Source organism: Python bivittatus, unplaced genomic scaffold (assembly GCF_059951505.1).
Source record: "Python bivittatus isolate LINGU-HERP-01145 unplaced genomic scaffold, Pbiv_v1 ctg000480_np1212, whole genome shotgun sequence".
Taxonomy (NCBI): Eukaryota; Metazoa; Chordata; class Lepidosauria; order Squamata; family Pythonidae; genus Python; species Python bivittatus.
This window is the reverse complement of record NW_028277075.1, coordinates 70,640,152-70,655,388: the sequence shown is the minus strand read 5'-3', so window position 1 is coordinate 70,655,388 and position 15,237 is coordinate 70,640,152. Positions and strand designations below refer to the sequence as shown.

The 15,237-nt window shown below is 40.7% G+C and overlaps 1 protein-coding gene across 2 annotated transcripts in view; it reads left to right on the top strand.

Annotated features, from left to right (window-relative positions):
- LOC112543099 (zona pellucida sperm-binding protein 3-like) overlaps positions 1-5,321 on the top strand; it is a 41,073-nt gene extending 35,752 nt beyond the window's left edge. For both annotated transcript variants that reach the window (XM_088146244.1, XM_088146243.1), the window contains exons 4-7: positions 240-343; positions 1,152-1,323; positions 2,702-2,813; positions 5,142-5,321. In XM_088146244.1, the coding sequence (XP_088002370.1) occupies positions 301-343; positions 1,152-1,323; positions 2,702-2,813; positions 5,142-5,183 (369 nt within the window). In that variant the 5' untranslated portion in view covers positions 240-300 and the 3' untranslated portion in view covers positions 5,184-5,321. The remainder of the gene's footprint in view (positions 1-239; positions 344-1,151; positions 1,324-2,701; positions 2,814-5,141) is intronic.
- Positions 5,322-15,237: the final 9,916 nt, after the last annotated feature.

Below are 15,237 nucleotides of genomic sequence, written 5' to 3'. Positions count from 1 at the left end.
GAGGATAAGGGCAATGCCTCCTTTCCCAAGCAGCAATTTCTCTTCCCTCCGTAAGGGTAAGGTTCTGCCAAAGACTGCTAGAGAGAGAAGCTCTCAGACCTCTTCATTCCTGGGATTTCAAACAGTAGTAGATGGTCCTGTCGATGTTCCTCTTTGCAACATCAAGCGTTTCATAGAATGATTATCTCGTGGAAAGCAAAAGAGGATGAGACTAGTTGAGACTTGGTTTCTATATCTAGGTTGTGGAACATCTCTTCCCTTGGTCTCCGACCGACTTGGATCCCTTTCAGTTCTACCGTGATGGACACACAGAGTCTGGCCTTTGCACTGGAAGTCTACGACAGTGAGTGTGCTAACCAAGTAGAATACCATTTTCACTGACTTAGAGAAAGTTGTAGTATTAAGTAAAGTTGCCTACCTGAGTTCAGTGAGAGATTGGAGGGTGTTTTGAAAGAAGACTGTTTGCCTGTGCTGTGTAGATGGGATAGAGAGAGAGATAGGTAGCCCTTTCTAAATCCCCAATGGGCATTTGAAAGAATATTTAAAGCACTAAAACCATATCATTGAAATTTGCATTGGGGAAAGGAGGGGCTTGGGAAATTACCAAAAAAAAAAGATTTTGGGGTTGCCCGCAGGCTGCAAGTTGTTTTATCTGTGATGATTTATCTGTGATGCTCTATTAAAATATTAGTGGGGACGCAGTGGTGCAGTGGCTTAATGGCGCTGAAAGTTGCTGGCCAGAAATGGTCGACGCTTCAGCAGTTCAAGTCCAACCTTCACGTTAGCAGGGTGAGCTCCTGTTTCCTCCCCAGTTCCTGTCAACCCAACAGGTCGAAAACTCACGTGAATAGATAAATGGGTACTCTCACTCCAGTGGGAGGAAAAATGCTGGCGGCGCCTTGCAAAAAGGAGTTGGGAGCAGTTGTCGGTAAGCGCGAAAAACCGTGCACGCCCGAAAAGGGCGCGAAGCAACGGAAACCCCGCCTCCTGCGCTCGCCAGCTGGGCTCTGCTCTAGGAAGGAGGCACTAGCAAACCACTTCCGAAACACCTTGCCTTGAAAACTGCAAGGACTCGTCCAAGCAGTCACTGCAGAGTCGGTAACGACTGAGCGCAGATTCAAAAAAAAAAAAATTAAAATATTGCTTTTCAGGTAGCTGGTCACAACTGATGCCTGACCCTACTTACTATCTTGGGGACCTCATCAACATCCAGGCATCAGTAAGAAAGGATAACCATGTACCACTGAGAATCTATGTGGATGAATGTGTCGCTCGCCCAAATGCAGAATCCTCTGTGAAATATGAGGTCATCACAAATCATGGGTAAGTCGCTGACAGTACGGGCACAGCAAAGTGAAATGCAGTTGTCATGATCTTTACAACTAGCCTCATGTTTCTTAGTAGAAGTAAGCATCTATAGCTGAGTTCCTACTTATTACTTATTTATTTATTTTGTTTGTTTTATTTATTTTAATTTCTAAGGACCTTGACAGTAAATTCTGTTCAGTTATTTGCTTGGAAGTGAATGGTGCTCAGTTCTCAGCCACAGAATTTACCAGGCGTTCTGAGCTCGGTTGGAAACTAAAATAGCTGAGGGCTCGGACTGTCTGGTAAATTCTGAGGCTGAGAACTTTCCTGCCAATAATTGTCACCACTGGAGGGGCATGCACTTTTCAACACATTTATACCATCTTCGAAAAACATATAGGTGCCCCAAAGTGGCTGCTGGAGGGCAGATCTATTCTGAGCTGAACTTGCGTCCAAAGATAGAGAAGTAGGTTCTCCTTGTTCTTCTCCCATGTGAGTTCTCAGATTCAACCCGAGAGAAAAGTAGTGATTGGGGAGCAGCACTTTGGAACCTGTAGAAACCCATGGTGACTGTACCACCCCTAAAATGAACCCCCAGAACCAACCCATCCTTTGGCAAACTGAAGTATCAAAGCCATGCAGTGATATTATGGTTTAGCATGATGAAAGAAGCTGGCGACTATGTCATCACCATGTCAACCTGAACCTAGATTTGGAAGAAATTACTTCTGTTTCCAAAACGTATAGAAATGGTAATGATTTCCCAACTTTCAAAATAAAAGTCTATGAGCTTCTTTCTAAAGTAAGGTGTTTATCTGGAAATCTACCACCTCTACTGCTACTAGCTTACAGGCAGGGGTCAAGAGTATCAAAACGGTGATATCCCACTTTATTTTGTACAACTTAATGTATTGTACGTAATGCACCCCTCGCCTATTTTCCAGTAGAGAGTAAGGAACGTGACCTTAATGGAGATACGCAGTGCTGTTTCCTAGGCATAAGGGGCTAAAGTATTTTTAAACTCAACAATGTCTAGATAACATTCAGGACCGGCTCAGACACCTCCTCTAATTCACTGAACTATAAGAAGGAGGAGAGGTACAGCACAATCAGACCTGCAAGATTCTGTTATTGTAGCCAATCTCAATAAAAGTAGTTTTAGCCATCCTGTGGTGTTGATTTCATGGTCTGATCTACCTAGTGGGGCTGACATTTCCCCACAACAACAACAACAAACCCATTGTGTGGGTTGGGCTTAGAGTTTCTGGCTCACAGTCACCTAGCTGGCAGTTGTGCCTGCCATTGTAATACTGTTGACACACACACAAGTAAAGTGATAATTAGAAGTATTGATAACATGAGACCATTCATGTTATCTCTGTCTATCCTGCAGATGCTTTGTAGATGGGCAGCACAGCGGCTCCCATTTTCTTGCCATGCGAGAAGATGGGTTTCTCCGTTTCCAGCTGGATACATTTACCTTCACTGGAGCCTCCAACAATCAGGTTAAGAGAGAGGATGGGAAGAAATGGAAGTTGAATTTCTAAATGTAGAGTTAATATTATATTTGATTTGTGGCTGGGTAAGAGTTGGGGTGGAAAATCTAAGAGCATATACGTAGATGTGATGTCTCATCACCTTCAAAAGGTGGGTAAGAAAGCCATCCTCCTAATTTACTTTTGGAGCTGCCTGTATTGAGGGGAGGTATTGAACTGGGGTGAATCCTCCTTATCCATCTCAACAGAAGCTTGATGATATGCCAATAATAGCAGATGCTTCAGTATAGGGGATTACCTATAGTCCTAGGTACCCGCACGATATATCTGTCCTGAGGTGAAATGCTGGTGGTGTCCCATTTTCATGAGATGAGAGGGGCTGAAGCTATAAGACATTATTTCTGGGTAATGGTACCCGTGTTCTAAAACAGCCACTGGAAGCAAGATTAGCCCCCTCTGTGGTAGCTTTCCAGAGATTAGTGAAAACAGAGCTCTTTCAGAGGACATTTGGGGATTAACGCCATCTGAGTTCATTGGTTGCTGCTTTTCTTCTTCTTCATTTTGGGTCAAGTTTTTTTTTAACCATGGACACTTTAATCATTACTGGAGACTCCAAGATCTCCAAGAGTCCAGTATATAAGTTTTATAAATAATATCCGTTTTGCAGGATAATGCTTGAACTTCGTATTTGTTCAGCAAAGTGATGCTTTATTCACTGGCTTTGTTTAGCACCTACCCAAATAGAGGAAGCCAGTTTGTTTCTCCATATTAGCAGATTTTGGGGTAATTTTGGATTTCTAATGTCCATAAAATCATGTATCCCAAGCAGAATCAAAAGAACAATGTGGAGAACCTGAACCATATTGTGGAAGACAGTGGGACAATAATGTGTGGAACTGCAGGGCAAGCAGGGCTGAAGTCCGAGCCTTTATCTGCCTTTTTCCAGGAACCCTTGGAGAAGTAGATCTTAAGCTTGGTCCCATTGAACTGAAAGTGAGCAGACGCACTCCTCCTTGCTGAATGGCTCCACTGTGGCCATCCCTGCCCCCGCTGCGTCCAACAGACCTTGGTTGTTTTCTTGCAGACGTTTCGTTACCTGCCTGGTACTGTCTGCAATGAAACAATCAAGCTCAGAGAACACCAAGGACTCCACAGTTCAATTCTGAGCTACGTATATTCTCTTCTCTTCGTAACTGTCATTATGCTAAATATTTGAAGCAAGCCTTTGCTATAAAACCTTGATAATCAGCAAATGGCTCAACTATGAAGGACTGGTGGGTCAAAATACAGATTCTGATGCTTTCTGCACTAATCATGTATTTCCAGTGCATGAAGAGCAGGTCCTTTATACGATCCCAGCTTGGCGTTCACCAAATGTGATACATTTCAGCTCTCAGGGCTTTTCCCCACTGCCAAATTAAACTACTCTTGAATCATCCTTGAGTCAGCAGAAAACTACCAGAGAGAAATGTGTTGTCCCTGCTGCCAATCCTTTTCCTGCCCCTCTCGCCTCTGTTCCCAGCCCGTGTCCATCAGCTGACTTCTCTCTCATGGTTCCTTCACCTGAAGGCTGCCTTGGGCTGTGTCAAAATAAGCAGCAAGCAGTATTTAAACTCTGATACAGCCAAGGGCCACATCAGCCTGCCTCGCTGATGAATGAAGGCAAAGCCATGGGGACGCAGCCAAAAAGAACGATTGCCAGGGCATGTTTGTACTATAGCTAGGTGCACGTGGGGAAAAGCACCCAGCACCAGGGTAGGAAAGGCTGTCCCAGGGGAGTATTTTTTTCAATGGCCTTTAAAATCTAAAGATATAGGAGATATTCAGAGAGAAAGCCAGAGCTGTGTTCATAACGTACAGTTAGCAGGTGCCTCGTGGCATCTGCATTAGATCAGATGTTACCTACCTGATTTGTATCAAATCAAATCTTTTTGACGGTCATAGACCAGCATCATTGTAACATGCATGCTCAACCCAGGTCTAAGCCAAGAGAAACATTCCCTCCGTGTAAAACCACCAAGACTTTCTTTGGAGCCCTCGTTTATTCCCAGAACCTGTATGTGAACCCAAAGATCGAAAGCAGTGCAAAAATAAGCATGCACTGGCACCTTTGCAGCATACAGTGAGTAGCAGGAGGCACTACAATTTGGGGTTGAAATGAAGAGCGCTCCGGCTCTGAGATGATTTCCAGACAGCCTTCTAAAATGCTTGGGAGAATGAACAGGTCTAGGAGGCACTCAGGGTTCTAGCTGCCCACTGACTCAGTTTGCCATCATCTCCGTGAATTGCCAGTCTGACTTTCCATCCTGTCTTTGTCCCATCTTCTCCTCCCTGCAGGGCTTTGCCTCCCCTTTTCCACTGCCACTGTGGTCATATTAGTCGCCTGTTCCTTCGTGGTACTGGTGTCCGTCCTGGGCTGTTACTGCTCTAACAAACACTCACACAGAGGATACCACATGGGGACAGTCCAGGCGGTTTTGAGGGAAACTAGTGCTGTGGCCGTGGCACCTGCATCGTTTGGAACGTCTGGCGCTGGAACCTCTGGACAGTCCAGCATCACTGTGAAGAAACCTGATGGTGCAGTCGCTACATGTTAGAAGGACAGCCTACTTCTTTGTGGGTAGCAATTATTTAAGAAATAAATACTGCCGGTGCAAAACATAAAGTGTAGTCGTGTGATTTGTATCAAATCAAATCTTTTTGACGGTCATAGACCAGCATCATTGTAACATGCATGCTCAACCCAGGTCTAAGCCAAGAGAAATTTCAGAGGTTCCGGTATTAACCCAAGTTTAGGGCTCACGGTATAAACAGCTGGTGACATTTCTAAGGAAATCCAGAGTATCTCCAACAGCAGAACTAGCTTGTTGGGTTTTCACTCTGCAAATACATCTCATCTGCTATCATTGGACATACATTTCTTATCACAAAAACAGCACTGGCTATTAATTGCTTTGTTGGTCAGCCGAAACCCAACTGCGGATGTCACCTGACCCCTTGTCACATTTCAAGAAGCTTATCTTCAGCCATCCACATGGAGAGCTATATTCAGAAATCTTTAATGCTCAAGAATTAGAGAGTACGGCACTGAAATGTCCTCCTCAGTTCATGTGAACCCTTCCTCCAAACCTCCCTTAAACTGTGTGGTAGGCTAAATTGGCATTAGGCATTTGGCCACAGTTGTCTCATCCAAGCAAAATTACTTAGTTAAAATAAATCCTATAAAAATAAGTCCAGTAAAAATTTAAAAACTATTATTAAAATTAGTAAAATTTACTGGCAGGCACTCCAAAACATATCAGAGGAGCTCAGTTAGCTTAAAAAAGAAAACAAAATTATCATAGGGAGCTCAGGAAAGAAGCTGCTGCTCCCTCGCCTCCCCAGGTCCGGCCTCCTCCAAACCTCATTATAACACATCTCACACACCTGATCTTCAGATGGGTGGGAAACTATTCTAGTATTCGGTTGCTCAAGAGGTTCTGGACACAGCTTGCGTACGTAGACTGGGCATAAGGGAAGATTCACAGCAACAATACGTCAACAAATCATCTTGTTCTGAAATGTCCCAAGGTTGAGAAACACTGCTTTAAAGGGACAGCTATGAAAACTTTGAGAAGGCTATTTTTTTCCTTAAGCCATTTTAGTAGAAAATTGCAGGATAACTGCTGCAAATGTAATATTGTAATGTAACTTAAAAAGGCACCGAGGGGGAATTGCTTGAAAATAGATAGAGCTGAATCACCACCACACCTTTTGCCCTTCCTGTCTTAGCCAATGCAGGCATCTGGTTTGTGTTGCTCCATTTTGGCTTGCTTTTTCTTTCAGCCTGATCTTGCAAAAGAGCGCTTTGCTTTTCCTTTGGAAACCCACTCTCTTCTGGTCTACCCAATACCATCTGCTTCTGCAGCAACTCTTTAAGTTTAACAGAGTTTAATTTTGCTCTTTGATTCAGCCTCTATTACTGCTTCTTCGACACACATGTAAATGTAAGAAAGTCACTCAATGTATTGTCAAAGGCTTTCACAACCGGCCTACGATGGCTGGTGTGGGTCTTCCTGGCTGTGTGGCCGTGTTCTGGAAGTTTTGTTTCCTAACGTGTCGCCAGCATCTGTGACCGGCATCTTCAGAGTGCAGGAGCACACACAGGAGCAGTTCTCTCTGTGCCCAGGGTGATGTGACCCTTTTGTGGGTATTTATAGAGATCTGAGGGGGGGAAGGGGGGATTGGGGATGTGTGGGGGGGGGTTGGGTTACTGAGTGGCTGCTTGTTTTGGTGTCAGAATCTGTGTGTATCTTCCTGGGGATTAGGCAGGGTTTTTTCTTCTATTGAATTGTTAACGAGGGGCTGCTGGGGGTGATTAGCAAGTTCATTGTGTGAACTGTTCACATGTCCTGGTGGTTTAGCTGAGTTCGTTGACCTTTTGCAGGCTGTATTTTTCAGGATTGGTAGCCAGGTTTTGTTGATTTTTAGACTCTCCTCTTTTTTATTGAAGCTGTGCTGGTGTTTGTGAATCTCAATGGCTTCCCGGTATAGCCTGGTATAGTGGCTGTTGGTGTTGTCCAGTATCTCTGTGTTTTCAAATAGGATTTTGTGTCCAGTGTGCTTGAGAGCATTTTTCTGGATATCCATACCAGGATAAAAGAACACGAAAGACACTGCAGATTTTTCTGGTTGCTGTAGTCTGCAGTGTCTTTCGTGTTCTTTTATCCTGGTATGGTTGCTGCGTTTTGTGGTCCCGATGTATACTTGCCCGCAACTGCATGGTATGCGGTATACTCCTGCGGTGGTGAGGGGATCCCTTTTGTCTTTTGCTGATTTTAGCACTTCTTGTACTTCTGAAGCTGAAGAAGAAAAACAGCCACCCACCAACAAAGTATTTCTGCCCTACATCAAAGGGGTCACAGACCGCATGGGAAAACTGATGGAAAAACACAATTTCCAAACAATATTCAGACCCATCAGAAAAGTACAAGAAGTGCTAAAATAGTTTCCCACCCATCTGAAGATCAGGTGTGTGAGATGTGTTATAATGAGGTTTGGAGGAAGGGTTCACATGAACTGAGGACATTTCAGTGATGTACTCTAATTCTTGAGCATTAAAGATTTCTGAATATAGCTCTCCATGTGGTTTTATATACCCAGCAGCAAAATCAACAATCAGTCTCCTCTATAACAGTCAGTATTTCACTGATTTTGCACTACTGTCATTGGCCTACTTTAAAAGAGATTTCTCCATTCCCCCCACCTGCCAAGGACAGGTGAGAATAGTTATCCCTTGAACATAACCACTTTCAAATTTTTTGATTTCTCATTTGATTTCCATGGAAAGCTCTCAGTGCATTTCTAGACTATTTGAAGGTGAACTCTCCAGGTTGTTTCTACACAAGGATGCTGGTAGTTTGAAAGCCACTCCAAATCTCTATCATTACATGAACTCATCTCTTTTTGAAAGCTGAGCCCATTTATTTGTGGCTCAGGTACAGGGTATTTGAAATGCAGTGAGCTCATGTTGTTGTTGTTTGAATGCTGTAGCTCCATGGAGATTGTGGATGGTCTGTTTCCTCATTTGTAGGAACTCCTGCCTTGTCCCGACTCCTGGAATTTGGGGCTCTCAAAGGTGGCTTGTTTCCCTTCCTAAGAGGTTTGTTTGTTTTGCATATAACAGATATATGCACACATAAAATGCAGATGGTGAAAAAGAGTGAGACCAATTATATTGTTCCTAGGCTACAGAGGAGGAGCAGTGATTATTGTTCCTTGTTCTAAGTTTGTTTCAAGTATGGCAGATCTGAAGACAATCACAATTAATCTTCAAACTGTTTTTGAAGGATTGGAAAGTGGAAGTGATGGTGATGTGGAAGTAGCCTCAGGGTAGTTTCTCCAGATGTTGTGAGGGATCTTTCCATAGTTACTACTACTATGGAAAGTACTACTACTACTACTACTACTACTATAAACCCTGAAATGGCCTTAACCGAGCTGTAAAAACAAGGACAGACCTCTCAAAGGCCAGGAAAACCGAGACACAGATCCAAATCCCGCCATTGACATCACCACTCCTCCAACTGCAGCCCTCAGTCTTCTCACACATGTTAAGCAAGGCTACCAAAACGTTGCCTTCTCCCTGATCTATGCAGTAATTTGGGGGGTGCTTGGCTGTAAGGATTATGGAAAGAGTTGCACTGAGATTATGAGAATGAAATTGTTATTTAAATTCTCCTTCTCCATCACCATGTAATAGGAGGGATGTAGAGGCAACAAGTGGATCCCAGAACCTTTCTTACCATCTGCGAGGTGGCAACACCATGTGCTTTCAGGCTGTTCCATCACCCACACCCAGAAAGGAGAGAAGAACTGAAAAGACATTTCCTCTGAATGTATTAACCAACAGTAATCTTTCAAAGAATTTAACTAATCTGAGGTTCTGAACTTTCCCAGACAAGCTATTACTATACTACTTGTACCGGTCCCTAAGGATTCTTGATTCTTTTCCTTTTACTGAATAGAATTTCAGTGGATTTGAGCCCAAAGGTTGTCTCTTAATCTTTCCTTCTCTGGATTCTGCTCTCGTTCTCTTGCACTGGACCGCGTGGACTGGCATTCGCAGCTGGGACCAGAGGCATCGGCCTAACCATTGTCCTGGCAGGTTTTTGCGGCAACACTGTCTGCTATCAGGCCTCAGAAGATACTGCAGCAATTAGATAGGAATTCCAAACAGGAAAAGAGAAAAAGAGAGTGGAACTGCTCTTTTAAAAATTAAATAAAATTAGTTCTTGACATCTCATAAATGCCTATGGTTGAGTAAGGAATAGATCAAGTTAAGCCTGCTACAGTCGGTCTACCTGCCTGCTTTCTCAGGAACTTTTTCCTTTACTGGTACAGCAGCCTTTTTATGCTGCTTGTAAACATTTGTGAATGAAGACAAATCAATAAAAGTTCAGTCTGGAAGCATCCAGCTGACTGTAATTACGCTTTTCTGGGAAAATGGGAAAAGTCCCAGCTTGTCTCTGCTTTGTGTTGGCATACTGACATCTTGTGGCTAAGTAAAGAGATGCAAACAAATATTTTACAATGAAACTTAAAAAAAATAAACGTAAGAATATACAAAAGACCTACAAGCCCTGGCCTATAAGTATCTGGCAAAAGATAATCCCACTGCAGCCAAGAGGGTGCCAGTGGGAAATCCACAGGCAAGTAGGCCATGATTGCAGTAGTGCCCTGCTGTTTCCATTCCCTAGTATATTAAAGTAGAGCCAGTTTGATGTAGTGGTTAAGAGCATGGGGCTTGGCACCAGGAGACCATGAGTTCTAGTCCTGATTTAGGCACGAAGCCAGCTGTGTGACCTTGGGCCAGTCACTCTCTCTGAACCCTAGGAAGCAGGCAGTGGCAAACCACTTCTGAAAATCTTGCCAAGAAAACTGCAGGGACTTGTCCAAGCAGTTGCCAGGAGTCAAAAACTGACATGGAAGCACACACACAGAGTATGTGATAACTGAAAAATGTAGAGTTTTATGCTTGAGAGGGATTTGCAGGGTCACCTACATGGCCTAGCAACCCCAGTTTTGCTCTAGCTCCATGATGTGGATATTGTCTTGTCTCTAGGTCATGATTTAAGCAGTCCTATTTAGCTGTTTAACATACAACAAAACATCTGATTCTTCCTCCTTAAAGCCCCAAGGTCCCACTGCAACCCTGCTTTTCTTCTGTATGTATGTCCCACTGATTTTCTGAGGTCTGTTCTTACGATAATGAATTCCCCAAAATAAAATGCTCCTCAGAGAGCTTAAATCAATGGCCAAATACAGAGCCAAGGAATAATACACAATAATAGTACTGCGTCATACATGTTGTTATATTCCATGCATTTATTCAGATTTGAACATGCATTTCTATTCTGATTTTTTCCCCCTTGTAGCCTGTCATTGCTGTTCATTCACAAGATGGCAGAACAAATCCAGAGTAAAAATTACCTGCCATTTTCAGAAGAGACACCAAAGAAGTTTCCCTAGAAGCCCAGAAGCTTATTAATGCTATTTTTGCTGTTGTTTTTGCCATTTCATTCTTTTATTCCTGTCTACATTAAAATGAATAAAGCACACTGAAACACAGGTCCTAGAAGGGTGAATGGGGTATTGGCTTAGACTTCGGCCAAAGACATCCAAGTTCAAGGTCATTTTTGAAGTTCACCAGGAATGGCAGACAGGACCAGTTTCTTCAAGAGCTCTACAATCTCTCTCGTTCTTGCCAGTAAATAATTAGGCAGTCTTCCCCAACGTGGTGACTTCCAATACATTGGATATAAACACTACATTAGGCCAAACTGAATTAGGATTTTCCCTGAAGGATGGTTTTGAATATGACTATTAAGATGAGTAATTTGGGCAGACCAATCTGATTCCTACTGATGTTATAAAACAAACCTTGCTCTGGAGGACCTCTCTCCTGTTTGCATTGGACAGAATGGTGCATGTCCTCTGTTTCTTATAGATAAAAGGCACTATAAGGCATGGATGAGAAATCCCTGGGTTGGATTCAGGAAAATAGGAGATAGGAGAGCTTTATCCACCAGTAGGAGATTTTGGGGCAGTGAACTAAAATCTGTGGGCTCAACGGGGAAAGAGCATTGCCAATTTCTGAGCTTTGCAGTCTACTAAACCTCTTCTCCTGGAAGGAAAGCAAAGTGAGACTGCTGGAAGAAATTAGCAAACTGGCCTCCCCCCAAAACTTTCCTGCAGGAAAGTGATGAATGGATATTTCTTCTCCATATCTGTAAACACTTGGGAACCCTGTCTGGAATCCTTTTAAACCTCTTCAAGCTTGTATAAGGAAAAACAAAATTAGTGAGCTTATGTGCATTAAAGTAGATATAGGTAGACTTTAGGCTTATGGGATCTACTACTACCAGTACTACTACTACTACTACTATTATTATTATTATTATTATTATTATTTTAATACCAAGATGGTCTAAAACCTTAGCTTAGTGGATGGAAATAATTAAGTACTACATCTTCTAAATCAGCAGCGTCTGGGGGTGGGCATCATGCCCTCTTGTATGTGTATGTGACATCGAAGACATGCAAATGGGATGGGCTTTGGGTGGCAACACCATAGCTGTCTTCTTACAGATTTTAACACACATATACGCACACAGTGCTGCTATTCTAAATCATATTCTAGAATGAGCTACATATACAAGTACAAACATATCTGAATTTATTTATTATTTATTCATTTTTTTAATTTATCTCCGCCCATCTCCCCCCAGTGGGGGACTCTGGGCGGCTCACACAAAGCATTAAAACAATAAATATATATAAATACATAAAACATAAAAACGTTATACAAAACATTACCAAAAAAGGAGAAAGTCCAAGAAGATGATGGATCTGGGGCTGAAGACAGCAGGCCTCTACGGGAATTACAGAAGATCAAGAATTACAAACAACTAGTTTGGCACAAGAGCCAATTTACCCTCACCACTTAAATAATCAGGAGTTAAAAGCTGAATTGTAACAACTAGCAACAGATCCCAAATTACGGTCTGTCCATTCCTTCTTTAGGAGGAATGCTCAAAACCAGAACTTGCCCTTGGGCAGCTAATCTAGATCTAGGGCAGAGGTTCTTAAACTGGGAGCGATGCAGCAATTTGCAATCGCTTCTTTGTGAGTCGAGGATACAATTTGGGACTGCCACTGCTGAGAAATTTATATAAACAACACAGTCTGTGTTTTTTTGTGGGGCTAATGACATTATTCAAGACCAAGAAAAGGAGTAATTGGGTCAAAAAGTTTAAGATCTACTGATTGAGGGAAACACTACAAGGCAGAAAAGGGGAAGGAATATCATCCTGTACTTTGCATCAAACAGCAAACTATCTTGGGTCATCTCTGGTTGGAGCTGAAGGCATATGCTATGGCCGGAATGCCAGATCATAGTGGATCTTGAACTAGAGATCTGACTGTTTCCAATTCTAAATCCAGCCTCAAACAACAACAATTCTCCTGAGAAGTGTAATGTGGGGAAAGGAACCATGGAATATGGAAGTGAGAATTGGATATGTCAGGAGAAACATAAAAGTCAGTCAGATGCAAGGGGAATGAGGTATTTAAGAACTGCATGTGAACCAAGTCAAGAATGAATGGATGCCAAATAAATTATGATTGGATACAAAAATGAGTGACCATTATGAAAGAACAACATTGAGATGATTTGGTCATATCGAGAGAATGAATGATGATCAAAGTATAGAACAATATATGAAGGAAGAGTGAATGGGTTGAGAGGAAGGGAAAAAGTCATGGCTGGATGAACCTGATAAGATCTTCAAAAAGAGAGAGGCAAGAAGTTTAAAGAACAAAAGGCAATGTATGAAACAGTGTAAGGAAATGGTGAAAGCAAGGTTAGTTTCAAGGTTAGAAAGGTGCAATATTGGTATAGACTAGTTTTAGGTGTGTTTCCTTTTCTTTTTCTTATCTCCTGCCTTTAATTTCTTTTGGGAAGGAAGAAGAGTAGAGTATAGAATAAAGGATGAATAGTCCATCTATCTAATGATCAATTACATTTTACTTGAAATTTGAGGTTTGCAGAGATTATCTAATCCACGTTGAGGTCCTGATTGATTTTTCACTGCTCCAAAGCTTTTTTAAAAAATGGTTGTTGTTGTTGTTACTAATTTATTGATAACAACCAGAAGATATGATAAAGTACAACCAAAAATGTAGCAGTGCTAATAAAATCAGAAAATATAAGATGATGAATAAATGAGTAACATTTGTAGAAACTAGAAGTGTATCCATAAAATGTTAATGTAAAACTAACACAATCCTTTAACAAATGATTAAAGCTAGCCATATGGACCACCTATTGTTCCATCTTCTCAATTTTAGTACAATTTGTTATTTCGATACAATGATATTTATATAATTTACTTAGATTCTTAATATTCTATTATATAAGTGCCTTAGAGCATTAACTGTAAATGAGTGAAAAGAAAAAAATGGATATTCTGTAAATATTAATTACAATTTTGAATGTTAATGTAATAAGCATTATAATGATTTGACTTTTCTTCAGAATTAAATATAATGAATATATAATAAAATGAAAAAATGAAAGAAGAGAATAGATCAAGGTATTTGTTTTACAATAATAATTTCGGCCTTAAGGAAGTCCCTCAAGATCTGGCTATGTCATCAGTCCTGGGGGTCTTTGGGAACAGGAGAGATTCTTAGATGGCTCCATTGTAATTTATCTTCTGCTCTCTCTATGGGGTTTGTATATTTTAAATTTTAAAATTTTTCAAATTTTTGATAATGTTTTCATTTTAATAATCGCTTTTTATCTTTTATAATGATTCTTTTTATTGATTTGTTATTTTATCTATTTGTTGTACGTCACCCAGAGTTGCTTTGTGTAAGATGGGCAGCTGTATAAATGTGACAATTAAATAAATAAATAAATAAATAAATATATTACGATCTCCGTCATGTTGTTACATGGTGCATATGTGCATATATATAAGAATATAGATCTATATGTTTTATGCCTCTTAATAAAGAAAAATAAGTGAGCAAAACAGATTTAGCAATTTTGAAATACTAAAAATAAAATTTAAAAAGGAGCAAAAAACAGAAACAAAATAAAAAGAAGTTGGCAAGTTTCTGACTTCCCCTTTTTATACATATGCTAATTTGCAATATTTATAAAAGTTTAAGTCCCTGAAAAACCAGTCTCTAATGTTTATATTTGATGTGCTGTGTGATGTATTGTATGTATGGGACCATTCTTGCTTAAAATTAGTTAAACTTCTATTGTGTATATACACTGTTAGTTTTGCCATTGCTGCATATTCTCCAGGTTTGAGTTCCCAATCAGGTATGGTCAAAATTATATCTTTTTTCCAAAGTTGAACAAAATTTACTCTCACTGCTGTAAGCATATATCTCATTAAATTAAGATATTTCTTGTTGATTTTTTCTGAGATGATTCCTAATTTTAAAAGTTGTGGTTTCATTTCAAATTTAAATTCCACTGTTTCACTCTGGTTTCTCTTCAGATTGTATAAATCTTTTGCCTTTTACTGCACCAAAGCTTTTTGATCTGATTTAATACCCAGATCCAGAGGAAGATCTGAAAAACAGAATTCCATTTTCCCATAAGCTAGAATGAGCAAAATACAAATGGTAATACATTTGTTTCTCAACAGAAAGGGATGTGTTTTTTTCAGGTAAGCTAGACTTATATGACATGACAAAACATGGTATAGTTTTTAGAAAGTGGTATTCTGTTTTCAGGCTCTTTTTTTAAAATCCTTTTAAGTTATAAGTTTATTTTAAGTTTATTTATTTATTTTAAGTTTATTTCAAGACATTCAAGATATTGAAATTAGTCCCCTGGACTGCTAGGAGGTCAAACCAGTCAATCTTAAAG